Source organism: Prionailurus viverrinus, chromosome B3 (genome assembly GCF_022837055.1).
Source record: "Prionailurus viverrinus isolate Anna chromosome B3, UM_Priviv_1.0, whole genome shotgun sequence".
Classification (NCBI taxonomy): Eukaryota; Metazoa; Chordata; class Mammalia; order Carnivora; family Felidae; genus Prionailurus; species Prionailurus viverrinus.
The window spans coordinates 140,000,609-140,019,425 of NC_062566.1; the positions used below are offsets into that span (position 1 = coordinate 140,000,609).

At 46.9% G+C, this 18,817-nt stretch overlaps 1 protein-coding gene across 8 annotated transcripts in view; it reads left to right on the forward strand.

Annotated features, from left to right (window-relative positions):
* TECPR2 (tectonin beta-propeller repeat containing 2) overlaps positions 1–18,817 on the forward strand; it is a 108,258-nt gene that overhangs the window by 17,488 nt on the left and 71,953 nt on the right. For 7 of the 8 annotated variants that reach the window (XM_047864000.1, XM_047864002.1, XM_047864006.1 and 4 more), the window contains 3 exons: positions 12,208–12,336; positions 12,719–12,850; positions 16,035–16,192. In XM_047864000.1, the coding sequence (XP_047719956.1) occupies positions 12,208–12,336; positions 12,719–12,850; positions 16,035–16,192 (419 nt within the window). Of the gene's footprint in view, positions 1–10,253; positions 10,463–12,207; positions 12,337–12,718; positions 12,851–16,034; positions 16,193–18,817 lie in introns of all 8 variants that reach the window. The other variant, XM_047864004.1, reaches the window with a different exon arrangement.

The window sequence follows — 18,817 nt, forward strand, 5'->3', positions numbered from 1 at the left end:
TTAAATGCGGTGGAATCATTCGAATTTTTTGGTAACAAGAATGTTTTCCTATTTCCTTGTTTTGGGTTTTTTTTTTTTTTAATGTTTTTGAAGTTTATTTTCGACAGAGAGACAGAGTGAGCGAGGGACGGGCAGAGAGAGGGGGAGAGAGAGAATCCCGAGTAGGCTGTGCGCTGTCAGCACGGAGCCCAACGTGGGGCTCTACCTCACAAACTGTGAGAGCACGACCTCCTGAGCCAAAAGCAAGAGTTGGACGCTCAACTGACCGAGCCACCCAGGCGCCCCCGTATTTACTTGCATCAACACAACAACACAAAGCTCTGTTTTGAGTGTTGGCTGTCGGTTCTTAGCTACGTGATCCTAGGGATGGATGAACTGTTTTGTTGTTCTGGTCATTTTTGTCTTCAGAGCTGGCTAGGTCTTAGAATAATTTGGCACGATTCCCATGTTTTTCAAATAAAGAAATGGTAAGATTCCCGCTCCACGCCACACAGCTGGTTGCCTGACCATTACACTCACTTCCTATGAGAGAAGACAGGGCCTCCACAAAAGTCTGGATTTGGAAGACAGTGGAAACCAGATTCAGAGTCTCTGGAATTTCCAAGTGAAAATTGAGAGACGCATCAACTAGTTTCATTTAGGGGAAATCTAAGATTTTATAGGAAGGTAAATAAAAATAAAAGTTAGTCTACCCTCTCATGAACCCACGTATGGCATGGATGAAAGATGATGTTTCTAAAGAAGGAAAGCAGACCTTATATGTGCTAAATACAGCCTGTCGTGTGTTCTCAAGAATAATACTTTTGGAAACCTTTTTTCCTACACGAGTTAGTGGGAGAGGGCAGATGGAGACACAAGAAGTTCTTCTAGCTCGTGCCAAAACACAAGAAACTGTGAGGAGCTAATAACGAGTATAAAAATGTTATAAACTTGTTAAATGTACGGGTGTGAAATATGTAAGAACAGACCGGAACGATAAGTTGACCTGAGCTTCTGATTTTCTCTTTGGAAAGTAATTGTATAACCTCTCTTCTTAGCATTCGGTGAATGGCGGAAATTCCACGGATTCGCCCCCGGAGCAGTCTCTGCACTACCTGGTTCTCACTTCTGCAGCTTGTCTGCACTTGGGTGTCCAGGAGTTCATTCAATAAGTACCCAGTGCGGGGACACCTGGGTGGCTCCGTCGGTTGAGTGTCCGACTTCGGCTCAGGTCATGATCTCGCAGTGTGTGAGTTCGAGTCCTGCATCAGGCTCTGTGCCGACAGCTCGGAGCCTGGAGCCTGCTTTGGATTCTTTGTCTCCCTCTCTGTCTGCACCGCTCCCCTCCCCCACCCCCCCAACACACACACTCTGTTTCTTTCTCCTTCAAAAATAAATAAACATTAAAAAAGAAAAAAGTACCCAGTGCTCACCGTGTGCTAGGCCCGCTTGAGGTCCTGGAGAGGCACAGAACAGGGCAGGCAAGGCCCCTGCCCTCAGGGGACTCGGAGTCTAGTGGGGAGCCAGAGCCGCCAACACACAGACGAACAAGAAGGGGGTCTGAGGGGAGAATAAAGCAGAGGAGGGGGTGAGGAGCTGCAGGGCGGGGCGTTGCAATTTTAAATAGGAAGTTCAGGGAAGGGCTCGCTGACCGGTGACAGCTGAATGGAGACCCAAAGACAGTGAGCAGCATGATGGACGTGCTGTTACAGCGGGGGCAGAATATTCCCAGTGGAAGGAAGGAGAGGCCTGAGCATGGGAACATGTCTGTGATGTTTTCCAGTCAGGAAACTCATGCTTCAGAATGTTATGAATGTTTCCTTGACTTTTACCAAGTATGTGTGTGTGTATATATATGTATATACATACATACATACATACATACATATATATATATATTTTTTAAGTTTACTCATTTATTTCAACGGAGAGAGTGCATGAGTTCATGCACGTGAGAGAAAACAGGGTAGGGGCAGAAGGAGAGGGAGAGAGGATCTTAGGCAGACTCCATGCCCCGCACAGAGCCCGACTTGGGACTCGATCCCACAGACCTTGAGATCATGACCTGAGCTGAAATCAAGAGTTGGATGCTTAACTGACTAATTAGGATCCTATGATCTAAATTCTGGCATGTCAGTAGCATTGCGGTATAGGGTTTCACTGGTATCCTCAGCATGGATTGCTTCAACTCATTAACTAATGGTAATTTAAAATTGTATTTGCAATTGTAATGACTCAAGAAGAGTCAAGATACTAATGGCAAAAGAACAAGATGGGAGGGGTTGCTCTACTGGGTTAGCAAGGCTTATAAACCTTCAGTAATTAAGCTGATTGTGGTTGTTAGCACAAGAATAGATAAAGAGATCAGATCGAAAAGAATAGAACAGAGAACCCAGAAAATCCATGCCTATATGATCGCTTGAGGTTTTGCAAAGATGCTGTTACAAGGTTGTTCTACTAAATGGTGTGGGACATTTGGATATGAGTATTTGGGGGAAAGTGAAACTGGATCCCTACCTCACTTCAGATGTTTATTTTGTCTCAACACTTTAAAGGTATTATATCATCATCTCCACTGCTGGGACCCCTGCTGGCCGTCGAATTGTTTTCCTTTGTAGGTAATCTGCCTTCTGTCTCTAAGATTTCTCTAGTGGTGGTGTCCCGGGCCCTAGGGACTTCCTTCAAGTCCAGTGGATGTTCCCTACTCCAATTTGCCCTATGGAATTAAGGAAATTATTCCAGAAAAGGGGATGCTTTGATTTAACTTTTGGATCATCAAATAGTTATGGAAATATTTAAACTTTAAACTGTGGTTCTGTGTTAGTAAAGAAGGATAAAAGTGAAACAATTCTTTTGAATTTGATGAATATCTTACTAGAGTCTTCTTAAATGTTTCTAGGTATTTTCGATCTATTATTTGATATGCTAGCAGTTTCTCCTAAAGGTTAAGCTTTGGCGTATCGAGAGACACTCATGAAGAAAGCCTTGTCACATTTCACAGCTCCCATGAGCTCACTCGCAAAGAACGCTTCCCCTTCGTACAGTTTTGTCCTGTGTATGAAGGGAAAACCGCCTGCCAAGGAGCCTGAGGAGGTTGGTGGAATGCTACCCTGGTGGTGAAGTGTGTGTTCAGAAAATCATCACTGGCTTCTTTCAAATCAGTCTCTTCTTAAATTTTTTTATCGCTAGATTTCCATTTTGAGGGGGGTTAAGTTGCCACAAGGCAACAAGAAGTGCTCCTGGGAAGTTGGAAAGGAGGGAAATGTAAGAGTCAGCTCAGCATGCAATAGATGAGCCCTGAAATGGACAGAGTCTCCTTAAAGAGACAGAAGAGTGACTCCCAGGCCAGAATAAAGCTGAACTGTCCCTACATCAAAAGAAAAAAGGAGGGGTACCTGAGTGGCTCAGTCGCTTAAGCGTCCGACTTTGACCCAGGTCAGCCCCGCATTGGGCTCTGTGCCGTCAGCACGGAGCCCGTTTCAGATCCTCTGCCCACCCCCCCCACCCCGCCCCTCCTCTGCTCATCCTCTCTCTCTCAAAATAAATAAACTTAAAAAAAAGAAGAAGAAAAGAGGATGTGACGGCAGGAAGAGAGCGTATAGTCTGCTGGGTAACTTGGGAAAAATCGGGCCGAATTACCCGTGCAGTTGGGAGTCCCTTTGAGAGCTGAGACCCCCTTGGCATGGCCGGCCCTAACGCTTACCATGGCTTGCTCAGAAATTGCTCCCTGCTAGCCAAGCAGCTTTTGACTGAGACTTGCTGCCCATGCGCATCAGCCAGTGGGGAAGAATGTACAGGTCCTACGTACGTGAGCATTCTGGTTTGTGTGACCGTTAGTTCTTTATAAAGTAATAAACTGGCTTTTTGGCTTAAACTTTAACTTCTTGTGCATGAGATGCCCACAAGACAACCACCCTGGGCACTGAACACAATAGGACACTGAAAAAACTGAGTTTCTGAGTCAGGAAGGTTGAGGGCCAGAACCTCCACGTGCTGGCTCACCAGTCTGAGTCTGTGTTGGGCACGTGTGTGCACCGTAGTGCGTAAGGGCACGTGCACATGTGATGAAGCTGTGAAAAGCAAGGGGATAAATTCCCATTCCAGGATAGTGGTTTTGGTGGCATGAGGGTATGCAGGTAGGGAGAAGGGCCCAGAGGGCTTCAAAGGTGCCCTCGACGTTCCCTTTTCCAGGCGGGGTCGGGACTCCATGGATGTTCATTTTATGACCATCTAAGCAGTTGTCTACAGTCATGTCGTATGTAGTCTTGTATATGTGAACATATTTCATCATTGTAGAAATGGAAACGAGAGACTCCCATGCCACGAGGCACTTGGGATTCAGCCAACTGGCATCGTGAAGGCAGCAATCGTGTCCGCCCTGCCCCTCATACCCGTCGGAGCTGACCATGTCCTTCCTGTGACCCCCCCCGTACCTGTGTGTCAGTGACAGTAATGCTTGATTCCTGTATGTGTTGATGGGTCTTGTCCTTTTCCTGGACCGTGAGAGCCCCTGAAAGGGACACGTTGTTCGTGTCCACACGACAAGCACAGTGAAGCCATCAGTAAACACGATTGCTTAATCTTCAGCGTGCATCTCATTGTAAATCAGCAATGCATTTATTTATTTTATTTTTTAATGTTTATTTCGAGAGAGAGAGAGACAGAGCGTGAGTGGGGGAGGGGCAGAGAGAGAGGGGGAGACACAGAATCCGAAGCAGACTCCAGGCTCTGAGCTGTCAGCACAGAGCCTGACGTGGGGCTCGAACTCACAAACTGCAAGATCATGACCCCAGCCGAAGCTGGACGCTTAACCGACTGAGCCACGCAGGCGCCCCTGTAAAAATCCCATTTTTAAATAATATCTTAAATGAAGGATTGGCTTTATGAAATAGAAATACTGTTTAAAAAGATGGATGGTGGCTTTGTGCCTTCCGTTTTCTAAAACAGGTTTTGTGTATCCTGATCCAGTCCTAAAAAATAAGCCTCGAATATTTTCTCCACTTGTGTCTTTTTATTCTGTGTGGCACTTGGTGATAGCCTCATCTCAATTACCCTCTCTCCCTGCGGGGGTGTATGTAACTGGGGAGCCCTGAGCCTGCCGCTGTGCCCACCCAGAGCCACGCTTCCCACTGGCGCTCCCGGCCTGTGACTGGGTGCAGCTGGGACACAAGGCACACCTACGCCCATGAAGCTGGTGACTCCTGACAAGTGACTCTGGCTTGGGGGTTCCTGATGGCAAGGCCACAACTTTCTAGAACTGCACTGCAGTTGGAGATTAGCCTGTGCAACTCCCCTTCCTTCCCTTGTCTCCATCTCGGTCGCAGACCTGCACTGTGAGTTGACAGTTCTCGCCGCCTCTTCCGGCTGGGTTTGCCCAGATGTCGCGCGTGTCTGCTTCTGCTGGCAGGTCCTGCTTTTTGGCAGACTCTTGCTAACGCAACGGTGTGGTTCGGTCTTCCGGGCCTTCGATAGCCTGCTTCCGTCAGTTACCATGACGGGAGGGTTGAATCCATCCACAGAAATAGTGCATTTGTCTTTCTGTCCGTTTCTGCTTCACGTATTTTTAAAAATTGTGGCAAAACATACAGAACATAAAATTTATCATTTTTCCATTTTTAAGTGTATATAGTTCAGTGGTATTCAATATAGTCAGGTTGTTGTGTTGTTTCGTGCATTTTAAAGCTCTATTGTTGGGGCGCCTGGGTGGCGCAGTCGGTTAAGCGTCCGACTTCAGCCAGGTCATGATCTCGCGGTCCGTGGGTTCGAGCCCCGCGTCAGGCTCTGGGCTGATGGCTCAGAGCCTGGAGCCTGTTTCCGATTCTGTGTCTCCCTCTCTCTCTGCCCCTCCCCCGTTCATGCTCTGTCTCTCTCTGTCCCAAAAATAAATAAAAGTTGAAAAAAAATTTTTTTTAAAGCTCTATTGTTTGGTACTTATACATTTAGGATTGTTGTCTATTTATTGAATAGATCCTTTTATCACTATGCAGTATCTCTTTTTTTTATCTCTGGTGATATTCCTTGTCTACTTGGGTGGTGGTATAGCCTCTTCTGCTTGCTTACAATCAGAGTTTGCCTGGTATATCTTTTTCCATTCTTACCTTTAGTTTATCTGTGCCTTTATAACTAAAGTGCATTTCTTGAAGATAACATGAAGTCAGGTCTTACTTTTTTATTCAGTTTAACAATCTCTAGTTTCTTTTAAGTTTATTTATTTTGAGAGAGAGAGAGAGAGAGAGAGAGTGCATACACAAGTAGGGGAGGGGCAGAGAGGAGGGTGGGGAGAGGGAGAGGGAGAGCGAGAGCGAGAGCGAGAGCGAGAGAGAGAGAGAGAGAGAGAATCCCAAGCAGGCTCTGTGCTTACAGTGCAGATGTGAGGCTCAAACTCATGAACTGCGAGATCATGACCCGAGCTGAAGCCAGATGTTTAACCAACTAAGCCACCCAGGCGCCCCTGCTTTTTTTTTTTTTCTTTTTAAGTAATCTTTATGCCCAGCATGAGGATTGAGCTCACGACCCTGAGATTGAGAGTCGCAAGCCCTACCGACTGAGCCAGCCAGACGGCCTGATAATTGGCATATTTAGGCCATTTATATTGAATGTAATTATTGATATGGTTGGGTTTAAGTCAGTTTCTCGGCCTGACAGCTACTGACACCTTGGTCTGGGGTGCTCTCCTGGGTATTGTAGGTGTTTAGCAACATCCCTGCTTTCTGCCTACCAGATGGCGTTTGTATCACCTCCAATTGCAGCAACCTCCAGAAACTGTCACATGTCCCATGGACAGGCTGGGGGACAGACTTGTCCCCGGTTGAGAGCCATCAGTTAGGTCTACCATCTTGGTAATTGTGTTCTGCTTATCCCACCTGTTCTTTATTATCTTGTTTTGTTTATTTTCTTTTCCTGCTGTCTTTCAGACTAATTATTTTTTCATATTTCTATTTTATGTCCACTATGGCTTGTTAGGCCCTCCCGCTTTTCTTTCTTAGCAGTTTTTCTAGGATTTACAACATGTGTCCTTTAACTTCTCTCCGTCTACCCTCAAGTAATGTAACATCACTTCACAAATAACATAAGAACTATTCAACAGTTTATTTTACTTGCAGATTTTGTGTCGCCGACATATGGAAATAGAATTGATTAATGTGTATTTTACTTCCATCGTATTTTATAGATTTCTTAGCGTTTTCTACATAGGTGATCACTTCTGCCTGTGCAGGAAGCATTTTACTTCATTTTTGCTAATGTGTATGCCTTTGCTTTTTTTTTTTTTTTTACTTGAGTGACTGCACTGGCTGGGACCTCCAGTACAATGTCCACAGTAAGAATGGACATCTTTGCCTTGGCGTGTACGTGCATTAGCTGTAGATTCCTCATAGATGCTTTTTGTTTCTACTTAATTCCGTTCCTAGTTTTCCAAGGGTTTTTTAGTCATGAATGAGTATGGAAGTTTGTCATATTTTTTCTGAATCTGTTGAGATGATAACATGATTTTCTTTTTTATTCTATTAATATGGCATATTATATGTATTGAGTTTGATTGTTAATCCAAATGTGTATTACTTCTGTAAACCCCACTGTGTAATGATGTATTATCCTTTTTAAAATCTTGCTATCTTCCTTTCGGTAATATTTTATTACGGTTTTTTTTTTTTTTGTATCTATATTCATGAGGGATATTAGCCTATAAGGTTTTGTTTTGTTTTGTTTTGTTTTTGGCCTTTAGTTTTCTTAGATGTCTCTGGCCTTTCTCATCTAAACGTAAATGTCTCGTACTCTTGATTTTTTGCTTGTCTGAATGTCTCTGTGTCTCTAAGTTGTTTAAACAGATCTCTATTCAAAGCTAACAGTTTTTCTATCTTAGCACTTTGAAGATGATCTTCCATTGTCTTCTGGTCTCCATTGTTTCTGTTGAGAAGTTTTGTTTTTTTTAAAGAATTTTCTTTTTTTTTTTGAGAGTGAGCATGCACGTGCATGTACGTGTGCAGGGGAGGGGCAGGACGAGAGGGAGAAGGAGGATCTTAAGCAGGCTGCATGCACAGCGTGGAGCCCAATGAGGGGCTCGATCTCACCACCAGGAGACCATGACCTGAACCAAAACCGAGAGTCAGACGCTTAACCAACTGAACCACCCAGGTGCCCCTAAACATTTTATTTTCAAGCACTCTCTACACCCAACATGGGGCTTGAACTCACAACCCCAAAATCGAGAGTCACACACTCTACCAACTGAGCCAGCCAGGTGCCCCGAGAAGTTTGGTTTTTAATAATTACTCATATCTGGTCATTTGCCCTTTTTTCTGACATATTAATATCTTCTCAGCATCTGAGGTTTTAGCGTTTCACTACACAGTGTGTATATGTGGATTTCTTTCTGTTAAACTTTTTCAAGGCTTGTGCTCCTGAGGACACAGGTCTTTCATCAATTCTGGGTAACTTTTAGCCCTTATCTCTGAAGATGTTGCCTTCTGTTATCGTCTTTTCTTCTGGCATCCGAATTAGATGGATCTTTGGATTCTGTCCCCTAGGACTCTGCTCTTTCATGTTTCTTATCTTTTCCTCTCTCTACGTGGCACAGATCTGTCATCTAGTTCAATAATTTTCTTTCAGCTCTGACTAATCTGCTATTTAATCACCCATTAAGATTTTAAATTCTTTTGACTCTTTCATTTCTATTTCCGATAGTAGGTTACTATTATGTTTTAAGTTCTGTATATATTTCTTTAAAATGTTAAGCATATTTCTTTTATGCTCTGGGTCTCTTTGATCTAAATGCTGTACTTGGGTGGAAGCAAAAGGTTGTACAATTCTGTTATTGTGTTAAAAAATTATTTTTTTCATGTTTATTTACTTTTGAGAGAAAGAGAGAGAGAGAGCGCAGGGGCGGGGCAGAGAGAGAGAGAGAGGGAGACCCAGAATCCGAAGCAGGCTCCGGGCTCCAAGGTGTCAGCACAGAGCCCAACATGGGGCTCAAACTCACAAACCGTGAGACCATGACCTGAGCCGAAGTCAGACGCTTAACCGACTGAGCCACCCAGGAGTCCCTGTTACTGTGTTTTTTTAGTTGATTCTTCTTCATGGGGCCTTTTTCCCATGGTGGTTTCTAATTAGAAGCTCTGTGACTGGTCCTAATACGTGTGAATCTGAGGGACCTGGGTCGAGACTGTGTCCCACAGATGGGGTTTAGACTCCCTCTGCCAGGCCTCTTGGCGTGCAGCTAACATAGATGCGCTTCAGGTCAACTGCCTGGCATGGAGCTCTTTTTGAGTGGAAACAGAAGATAAATTCAAACTCAGATGCTGAATAGGGCAGGCTGGTGGTGACAGATTCTTGGGGAACATTCTTCTCTTTTATTCACTCTAGCCAATGTCTGAGAGAAGACAGAGTTCCTTGTCAGCTCCATTTGCCAGCAAATTGATTTTTCCCTAGTTTACACTTTGATGGTTAGGCCTTCAGGGGGTCTTCAGGGGCTTTTGCAGGGGATGGCCGTTCCAGCTCCCACCTCATCTGGCCTGAAGCCTTGTCCGCCTTTAGCCCTGTTCAGCTCAGGAAACCAAGGCTCTTGGTGTTGGTCAGACAGTTCTGAGGCAGCCCGTAGCTTCAGGGCTGCCTTCTGTTCTGGTTTGACCGTATTCTTATCGGCTTTGGCCTCTGTTGATTTTTACTTCCTAGAGATCAGCTATGCATTTAAAAGGGTGTTTTGTGTATCTTACTCAGCATTTCTAGATGTTTGGAGAGGAACGTTTTTCAGAATAGCTACACTCATACCATAGGAAGTTGAAGCCTCGTATTTTGTTTCTATCTAAAGTATAGCTAAGTATTGATATTCTGATTCTTGCGATGTTTTGGTTCTTAAGAACTGTAACACTTACTAACGATCGTATTAAATAGTGTTAAGTCACAATGTTAGTTTATTAAAAAGCATGTGTACATGCATCGCACATAGATACTCAGGCTTCCAGTCCATCTGAACGATGATTTTTATTTTGAAACCACTCATTCAGAAAAATTACACCACCGCTTTGTGCTATGACACGGCAAGATCTCCAGTAAGGGATCTTGATTCCTGATGTGGTGGCAGTGCTAATAATTACAAATTCGCAGGACAGCATTCTCTTCACCAGCCTGCTGCCATGTCAATACTGCCCACGTCTAAAGCATGTTCTGGCACTGTCTTCCCTCAGAGCAGCGCCAGTGGATTCTGCTCACGGCATCAGCACTCGTGTTTTCCACGCCGCAGATGATAAAGTCCCCTTATTTTCCTTCTTCTCCACAAGGCTGCCAAGCCTCCCGAGCCTCCCATCTGCGGGGCCTGCGGATTCCCACTCAGCGCAGAGAGCAGCGAGGCAGGGCCTCCGGTCACACTTAGGCGTGAATCCCAACTCTTGGCTCCTCCGGTGCTGTGTCCTTACACAAACCACTTAACCTTTGTCAAACGAAGAAAACCACAGCACCTGCCCTCACGGATGCGTGAGGAATCAAGGAGGTAATGCACGCGAAGCGCTTACCGGGTCGCCTGGCTCAGAATGCTCAGAGCCGCTGTGCTATTCTCCTTGTTGCTGGCATCATGGCAAACAGGTCTTAACAGAGTCTTCTTTCTCCATCAGGGTTTACTGCCTTCCTGCCCGTTCAGCTTGCCACTTCTCTCCACGAGGCCCATATGACCTCCGGCCTCCGGCCCGAACTATGGCAAAAGGCCCCTGGCTGCTCTCGCCGCCTGGTCGCACTTCCTCCTCCTTCTGTGCTACACCCGATCAGGGTTGTCAGAAACACTTCTGACCATACACTGGCAAAGTCAGGAATCTTCCTGGGCTCCCCTTTGCCTTCCTATAGCTTAAGATCCAAAGCCCTTCCCCTACATCACGATCTCATCAGATATATTTAGAGCCCCTGAGAATACCCTGAAAGCTGTAAAGTACCAGATGAAAGCGAGCGCAGTCATCACCACCCCCACTGGCTGTAGGCGGCTTTTCATGTGCCCGGCTCATTGCCACAGCTCAGCTTTGAGAGGGCGGGACTGCGACCTACTTCAGTTTATGTTACCATAGCAGCTGACTCCGTACCCTGAATGTGGAGGGTATACCTCCACATTTGATAGATTGAATACCATGTAAATTACTGCATCCAAATATAGGGATCAAAGTGTTTTATTGGGCTCTTGCCGTATATCTTAGCGGGGTCAAATGGTTGCGTGAGTTTTCTGAATGAATGGTTTCACTCAGTGGGCCTGGAAGCCTTGAGTATCTGTGTGCAGTGCTTGTACGTGTGCTTTTTTTGTTAATTTTTTGTTATTTATTTGGGGGAGAGAGAGAGAGAGGGAGACACAGAATCCAAAGCAGGCTCCAGGCTCCAGGCTCCGAGCTGTCAGCACAGAGCCCAATGCAGGGCTCGAACTCCCGAACTGCGAGATCATGACCTGAACTGAAGTCAGACGCTTAACCGACTGAGCCACCCAGGCGCCCCTTGTACATGTGCTTTTAAGTATAGCAATGTATTAAGTTTGAGTTAGCGTTACTTAATTTGATTATTGATCTAAGAACAAATTTCAGATGCATCGCCTCCTGGATCCGTGCAGCAAGCCTGTGCTGCAGGCAGACCGTCAACTGCAGTGATTGAATGACTTGTCCATGTTAAGAGAAGAAAGCAGAGCTTGGATCTGGGGTAGATAACCTCTTCTTACTCCAGATTCCTGTTCTGGGCAGGAAACAGCTCTCCAAGCCCCTGGTACTCTCTTGATCAGTACTTAGAATATTCACACTCAATTGATCAGCATTTCCTTCGTTAGAAATGTAGTTTTTTAATTTGTCATTTCAAAGATTAAAAACCTAGAGGGGCACCTGGGTGGCTCAGTTATTTAAGTGTCCAACTCTGGCTCAGGTCATGATCTCATGGTACGTGGAGTTCAAGTCTCACATCGGGCCCACAGCTGTCAGCAAAGAGCCTGCTTGGGATTCTCGTTCTCTTTCTCTCTCTGCCCCTCCCCTGCTCTTGCTTTTTTTTTTCTCTCTCTCTCAAAATAAATAAACTTAAAAAGTAATAAAGATCTAGAAACAAAAAGGAGGGTTTAACAGATGTCATTGTTTTTCTGAGTTGTACACATTTTCAATCAGGACTTTGTATAGGCTGTAGCCTGATGAAGCTTCCGCCTCCTTCTGCCTTCACGGGTAATGTTGGCGTTTCGGAAGCCAGCCTGGTTACAGGTCCATTTGTCTTTAACATTTGCTCTCTTAGGGGAAAACGGAACCCATCACAGTGGTGAAGTTGCTGGCCTGCTTCGACGACCTCGTGGCCGCGGGCACAGCCTCTGGGAGAGTTGCTGTTTTTCAGCTTGTGTCTTCCTTGCCAGGGAGAAATAAACAAGTAAGTACGAGTCACTTTAGCATTTCTTAACTTCTTGGCCAGTTCCTCGTGGATTTTAAAATGAAAACTCATCTGCCCAGAAAACACACGCTCAGAAAAGCTTAACCCTATGCTCTTTATAATCAGATACCATTTTTGTTCTTGATAGGATGCTTGGCAGAATGCACATTTGGGTAATTTAAATTTTGCTTAATATTCTCTGGCCATCCTCTATCAGTTTTAAAATAAATACCCAGATGGAACCTTGTGCAGGGTTTTGCGTGGAAAACAAGGTTGGGAAAACCAGCTTCTCCATAGGTAGGAGGGACTGTATAATCCCTTGGCCACGAGCCCCATCTCACATCTTTTCTTTCTTGTGCGCATTTTTATCGTTCGTTCCTAGCTTCGGAGATTTGATGTCACCGGTATTCACAAAAATAGCATAACAGCTCTGGCTTGGAGCCCCAATGGAATGAAATTGTTCTCTGGAGATGACAAAGGGAAAATTGTCTATTCTTCTCTGGATCTAGACCAGGTAAAATTGTTTCCAGAAATATTTTTGGCCTTCTTATATTCGGAGAAATTATATCCATAATTACATTTTAGTCAAACAGTTTGCATCCTCAGTCATTGCCCCTTCATAATGTCAACGATTATTTTGTAACGTTTGCCTTCAAGGACGTCTCCCACTTTTCTAAGCTTCCCCTCCTGTGACTAAAGGGTTGGCCTTTGTCTCCACTGGAGCCTTCCTTCACAGTGTTCATCCTCCTGTGTCTAAGCATGTGGAAGGGTCCTGAGAAAAAGACGCCATGTCATTCTGGTCTCCCAGAAGGGTGTGTAGGAGCCGCGGGAAGCATTGCGTAATCATAACTGTGGACTGGACAGAGGTCAGTGCTTTCTGGGTGGAGAGCTCCGCCCCCGGCCAAGCCCCGCCCGGGCCCCGCCCCTCACGTGGGAGGGCGTGGCAGAGGAGGAGGAGGGCCCAGCCCGCGTGTCTGCTGTTTTGTTTCATCCTGAGCCGTGTGTGCTCGGCTCCGGTCAGGAGAGGAAGACCCCCCCAGGCTCCTTGACCCAGTCACCAGCCCTGGGTCCCCCGCGGGTTCCACACTGAGTTTCTGCTCTAAAGCCCACGCCTTTCCCGCCGCGTGTGTGGCTCTGTGCGCCCCTGTGCTTCACCTCGTCACGCGAGGGACACAGACCGGGCCCCGCGAGACTGGGCGTTCCTCGCGCATTGCAGAAATTTAGCAATTACTGGCCAACTGGCGTTTAGTCCCTCTGATCCAAGACTGCCCTGTTACAAGTTTTCTCTAGCAGTAGTTCTTGAAGTTTTTGGTCTCAGGACCCTTCTACACGCTTAAAAGGAGGACCCCAGGGGCGTCTGGGTGGCTCAGTCAGTTGATCTACTGAGGGACGCAGATCTTTTCAAATGTGTCCATTTTGATTATATAATATCAGAGAAGGCATCTTTGTTAATATCATGATCATCCTGATCAGAAAAGTCTTTAGCTACTGGGAATTGGTCAAGTTCACAAGTGTGGATAAAGTTTTCAATTCTTTTTTTTTTTTTTTTTAATTTTTTTTTTTAACGTTTTTATTTATTTTTGAGACAGAGACAGAGCATGAACGGGGGAGGGGTAGAGAGAGAGGGAGACACCGAATCGGAAGCAGGCTCCAGGCTCTGAGCCATCAGCCCAGAGCCCGACGCGGGGCTCGAACTCACGGACCATGAGATCGTGACCTGAGCCAAAGTCGGACGCTTAACCGACTGAGCCACCCAGGCACCCCTAAAGTTTTCAATTCTAATCCTCAGTTGAAAACTTGATATTTATTGTCAGTAACGCACACTATTACTCATTGTCATTAAAGTGACAAGCTCCGTTTGGTCCATCTTGAAAATGTCTGCCAAATACCCAAGTTTGAGTAATTCTAGTATGTCCGGTAAAATGGTGTCCTGTGGGGGTGGGGTGGGGGAAGCCCCTGGTTGAGCTCACAGCTTTTAGAGTCGAACAAGTGCTTTTCCTTGAGAGAACCAGAGAACCTCAGGATGCAGCAGCCGGGCCACTCTGTCACACAAAATACAAAGCCGTGCGTACCCACGAGCAAGGATGTGGTGCAGTTATAATTGTTCTGCCACAGAGCCCGTCTTCAGTGAAACGCGCGTTTTTGTCATGAGTGCGTGGTGGTGGAGGGCACAGTGACAGATAGTGGGCTCAGTGCCCCGTTCTGCCCACCGTGGCTTTTGTGTCAGAGCAAATGTCAGCTCAATGAAAAAGACAGATGCAACCTAGCGTTATAATGAAGATAATGTTGACCTTGCAGACCCTTTGAAAGGGTCTTAGGGACCCTTGAGGACTGCAGACCATACTTTGAGAACCTGTTCTGCAGGAAAGCCTTAGGTTATTAAGGGTCCCTGTGTCGTACCTCCCTTCTGTTGAGGCTTTCAGGCAGCACAGCTCGTGAGCCTGCATTTCAGGAAGTAGAGAGAAAGCCACATGCAGAAAACAGTATCCTTGTCACACTGAGAACTTTTTTCCCCAGCTTTATTGATAGGTTCTGGTAGTTTTTTTTTGTTTTTTTTTTTAAGATAAAGTACAAAGAGATTTACATAAATAGGTATGGGAGTGTGTGCGATTTTGCAAAATTAATACAATGAATTGAGTTCCATCATAAATCAAAAACTGAAAAGCTACAGTTTATGTAACGACAAATGTAGAGGAAAATCTGCTTTTTTTTTAATGTTTATTTATTTCTGAGACAGAGAGAGACAGAGGGGGAGGGGCAGAGAGAGAGGGAGACACAGAATCTGAAGCAGGCTCCAGGTTCTATCAGCACAGAGCCCAACGCGGGGCTTGAACTCACAAACCATGAGATCATGACCTGAGCAGAAATCAGTCGCTCAACCGACTGAGCCACCCAGGCGCCCGGAAAATCTGCTTTAAAAGCACTCAGTGTCCGGGGAGAATGAGAATCTCTCTATCGTTATGGTGTCGGTGGTTATAGGACTGTATGTGTTTGCCAAAATCCATAGGATTGTGTATCTTGAGCAGGTAAATTTTATTGTATGTAAATTATACCAGTAAATCTGATTGCTGCTTTTCTCTCCCGCCCCCAAAAGTTCTGCGATAGAGCATCAGTTTTTCTTACTCAATTGAAGAAACTGGTTCAGGAGAAAAGTAACATATAGAAACAGACTTTTGACACCAAGAATTAGAGTTTGTGTTAGCAGTAAAATGCCTTCTAAAATTTTACTTTGTTCTTCAATATATTTACCACCATTTCAGTTTCTTCTGTTTTTTATGACCCTTTCAGTTGGCAAGGATATAATGTCCCCAAAATTGCTTTGAGCTCTTTGGGGGGATGAGTGTCTTGTGACCTTAGGTGATAGTTGTCACAAATAATCTTATGGAAAGTCCTGTTGTATTCTATTAGTGTAAACAATAGTCCTAGTGCAATACGTTTCCGCTTTGGCCTTTATGGACTCTTCTTTGAATGCTCCCCTGAAAACATTTTAAAAGAAATGATACAAAATCTTTAAATGTTTCTTGTCAAACTTGATGGAACCTGAGGTAGGTGTTGACATTGTTTTCTCATTAGTAAGAACTTTTCCAAATAATTTCATCATAGTGGGTTGACATTGAATCTGTTGGGAATGAACAGCATACATTTTAAGGTGTAAATTGACTCCACATTGAGTTGGGTTTAACTGACCTCTCCCACAGGGCGTCTGTAACTCCCATTTGGTGTTAGAAGAGCCATCGTCAATTGTGCAGCTGGATTATAGCCAGAAAGTTCTGCTCGTGTCTACACTACAAAGAAGCCTGCTTTTTTACACGGAAGAGAAGTCTGTCAAGCAGATTGGAACACAACCAAGGAAAAGGTGAGCGTCACACATGCCCCAGCGTGGCGGTTACAGAGGGGCCTTAAGTTTTCCTAGTTCACCTTGCCTAGGTTACCCTAGGCAAGCCCACAGTGGCTCTAAGCCTGGGGTCCCCCGACGGGTCCCTAACCTGCTTGGCCGCCTGTGCCAGCATCAGATGGGGAAAGCTCATCCCTCTCATCTGCTGCAGGGACCTGCAGGCATGGCCACTCTGCCTCGAGCGCCAGAATCCGGAAAGTCTCCGAGGTGGTCTGCTCTGGGTCCGCCACAGGAGGGGTGACGGTCCCCTCTGCACTGTATGGGCTGTGCCGGGTCGGGGGTAACTGGTAGACGAGGCGGATGTGAGCCCGCCGTCACGGATGCTTGAGAAACTCAGCGGGAAAGTTGTTAGCAGCGGTGTCACCTACTGTGGAGCTGTGAGGGGTGCTGTCAAGCTCCTCCCGGGCCTGGGGGTGACAGCAGACTTCCTGAGGGAGTGAGCGAGGGAGGAGTGGAACTGGCCAAGAGGAGTGGGGAGGCTCTGGAGGGGAGGCTGCCAGGCTGAGAGCTCGTCCCCCCCGTTTACCTGCCACCTGGAAGGACAGGGGGAGAAGGGCTAGGCCAAGTCCAGCCGCCTACCAGCCGTGCGGGAAGAGGCAGCCGAGCGCATGGGTGACCTCCCTGCCGGAAACACGCTTGTAGAGCTCGGGGCCTGGTTTGTGTGGCGGTGGGGTCAGTGAGGAGGGGCTGGATAGAGTGGTGGGGCCACCCCCTCATTCTGAGTAGAGAGGGACGGAGAGCCGAGTGGGGGCAGCAGGAGGGGGCGGGGGCCGGCAGCTTATAAATCGGGTGGCAGGATTTGGAGATGGTCCTGGTAAAGGGGCACTGTTGCTATCTGAGAATCAGAGGGGCAGGGTGGCAGGTGGGCTGGGGAGTATGGAGAGCAGGCTGACGAGGAGACGTGGTGGCATTGGCCGTGCCCTCGAGGGAGGGCCCACGGAGGCTGGTGGTGACAGCTGTGCTGGTGACGATGGCCCGGAGAAGGGGAGGTCGGACGGTTGGAGCATGATAGCCCTTAGCTCATAAAAGATCTGGTCATGCCTTCCTTTGGCTTCTGTTTTCTGTGCTGAATACCCGCTCGATTCTGTCAACAGTTTGCCCTTTCTGTAACCATAATGTCCCTGTTAACAGCCCCTGGAAGCGTAAGCACAGTAGAATTTGGAGCTTGGGCCCCGTGGTTGTGCACGTCTTCATCTTGCCTTTCCCTCTGCCAGCGTCCCCCTCTTCTGCTTCGCGTCCTGTCCTGGTTCATCATCAGGGTCCTACTTTATCGTGTCTTTTTGGAAGGGTAGTGGAGTATAAAGAGAGATAAAGACCAGTCACTTTTCACATGGATAAGCCAATAGTGTTTCTCCTAAAACCTGGCCTTCTAGCCTCTTGTGTGGAAACACAAGCCACTCTCCATGAGCCCCTCCTGGTGCCTGTGAGTAGTCAGGTCTTCTGGCCTGGGCCAGGCCCTGTCCCAGGCTGCAGACACCAACAAATGTGTTCCTTTTCTCTCGGGGAAGTATATTTCCCTGAGCCTTAGAGAAGTGGGGATAACACAGAATAAATGGAAAAGCTGTTTACAGGCTTGTTTTTCTGTTGTGTGCTATTTTATTATTTTCTTAAGCTTTTTTTTTTTTTTAAGTTAGTGTTCTTTTTAATTTTTTAATGTTTTATTTTTAAGAGAGAGAGAATGAGCAGGAGAGGGGCAGAGAGAGAGGGAGACACAGAACCTGAAGCAGGCTCCAGGCTCTGAGCTGTCAGCACAGATCCTGATGCGGGGCTCGAACCCACAAACCATGAGATCGTGACCTGAGCTGAAGTCTGACGCTCAACCGACTGAGCCACCCAGGTGCCCCTGTTGGGTGCTATTTTAGATTGTAGTCCAGAAAGGGCATCTGCTGTGTCTACCCTCCGGAAGCAGGGTTTCAGTCAGCAGGTGTTGGGTGCGTGCCTGCCGGGCAGCAGCGTGCGGTGGACGGCAGCGAGCCAGGGGACAGACATGTCGCCACGCCCCGGCAGGATGAATGTGAATGAGGGGACACGTGTCCCCCCTCCAGCAGGACGGATGTGTAGGCTACAATGCACACTGTGGACATTGTGGATCAGTCAGGGTGAAGCATCACGGGTGGGGGTGGCACGCTCTTTAGAACAGTCGGGAAGGGCTTCTGTGGAGAAGCGCCATTGGAGCCGAAGCGTCAAGCGTGGGAAGGGCCGGTGGAAGAGCATTCTGGTCTCAGGGAGCGGAACATGCCGAGGCCTCGGATTGGGCCAGGGAGCAATGTTTGTGGAGCCGGGGGGGCCCGGGGTGACCGTGGAGAGGTGCAGGTGTAAAATGAGATGGCAAAGGAGGCCCTGAGCCAGCTCGGGGGCCGGAGGGACCACATGCTGTCGCCCGAGTTATTCTGGGCATGACAGAAAGCCATTGAAGTGCTTTAGGCAGGACATTAGCAACCTGAGCAACCTCTCGGAGCTCACCCTGGTTCTGTGTGGAGACTTCATCGGAGATGGGCAGGAGGGGGACGGTGAGGAGCAGGCGTGGAGGCTGGCCCCTGATGGTGGCCGTCAGCGGGGAGCCGTAATTCGGAGATAGGAAGCACG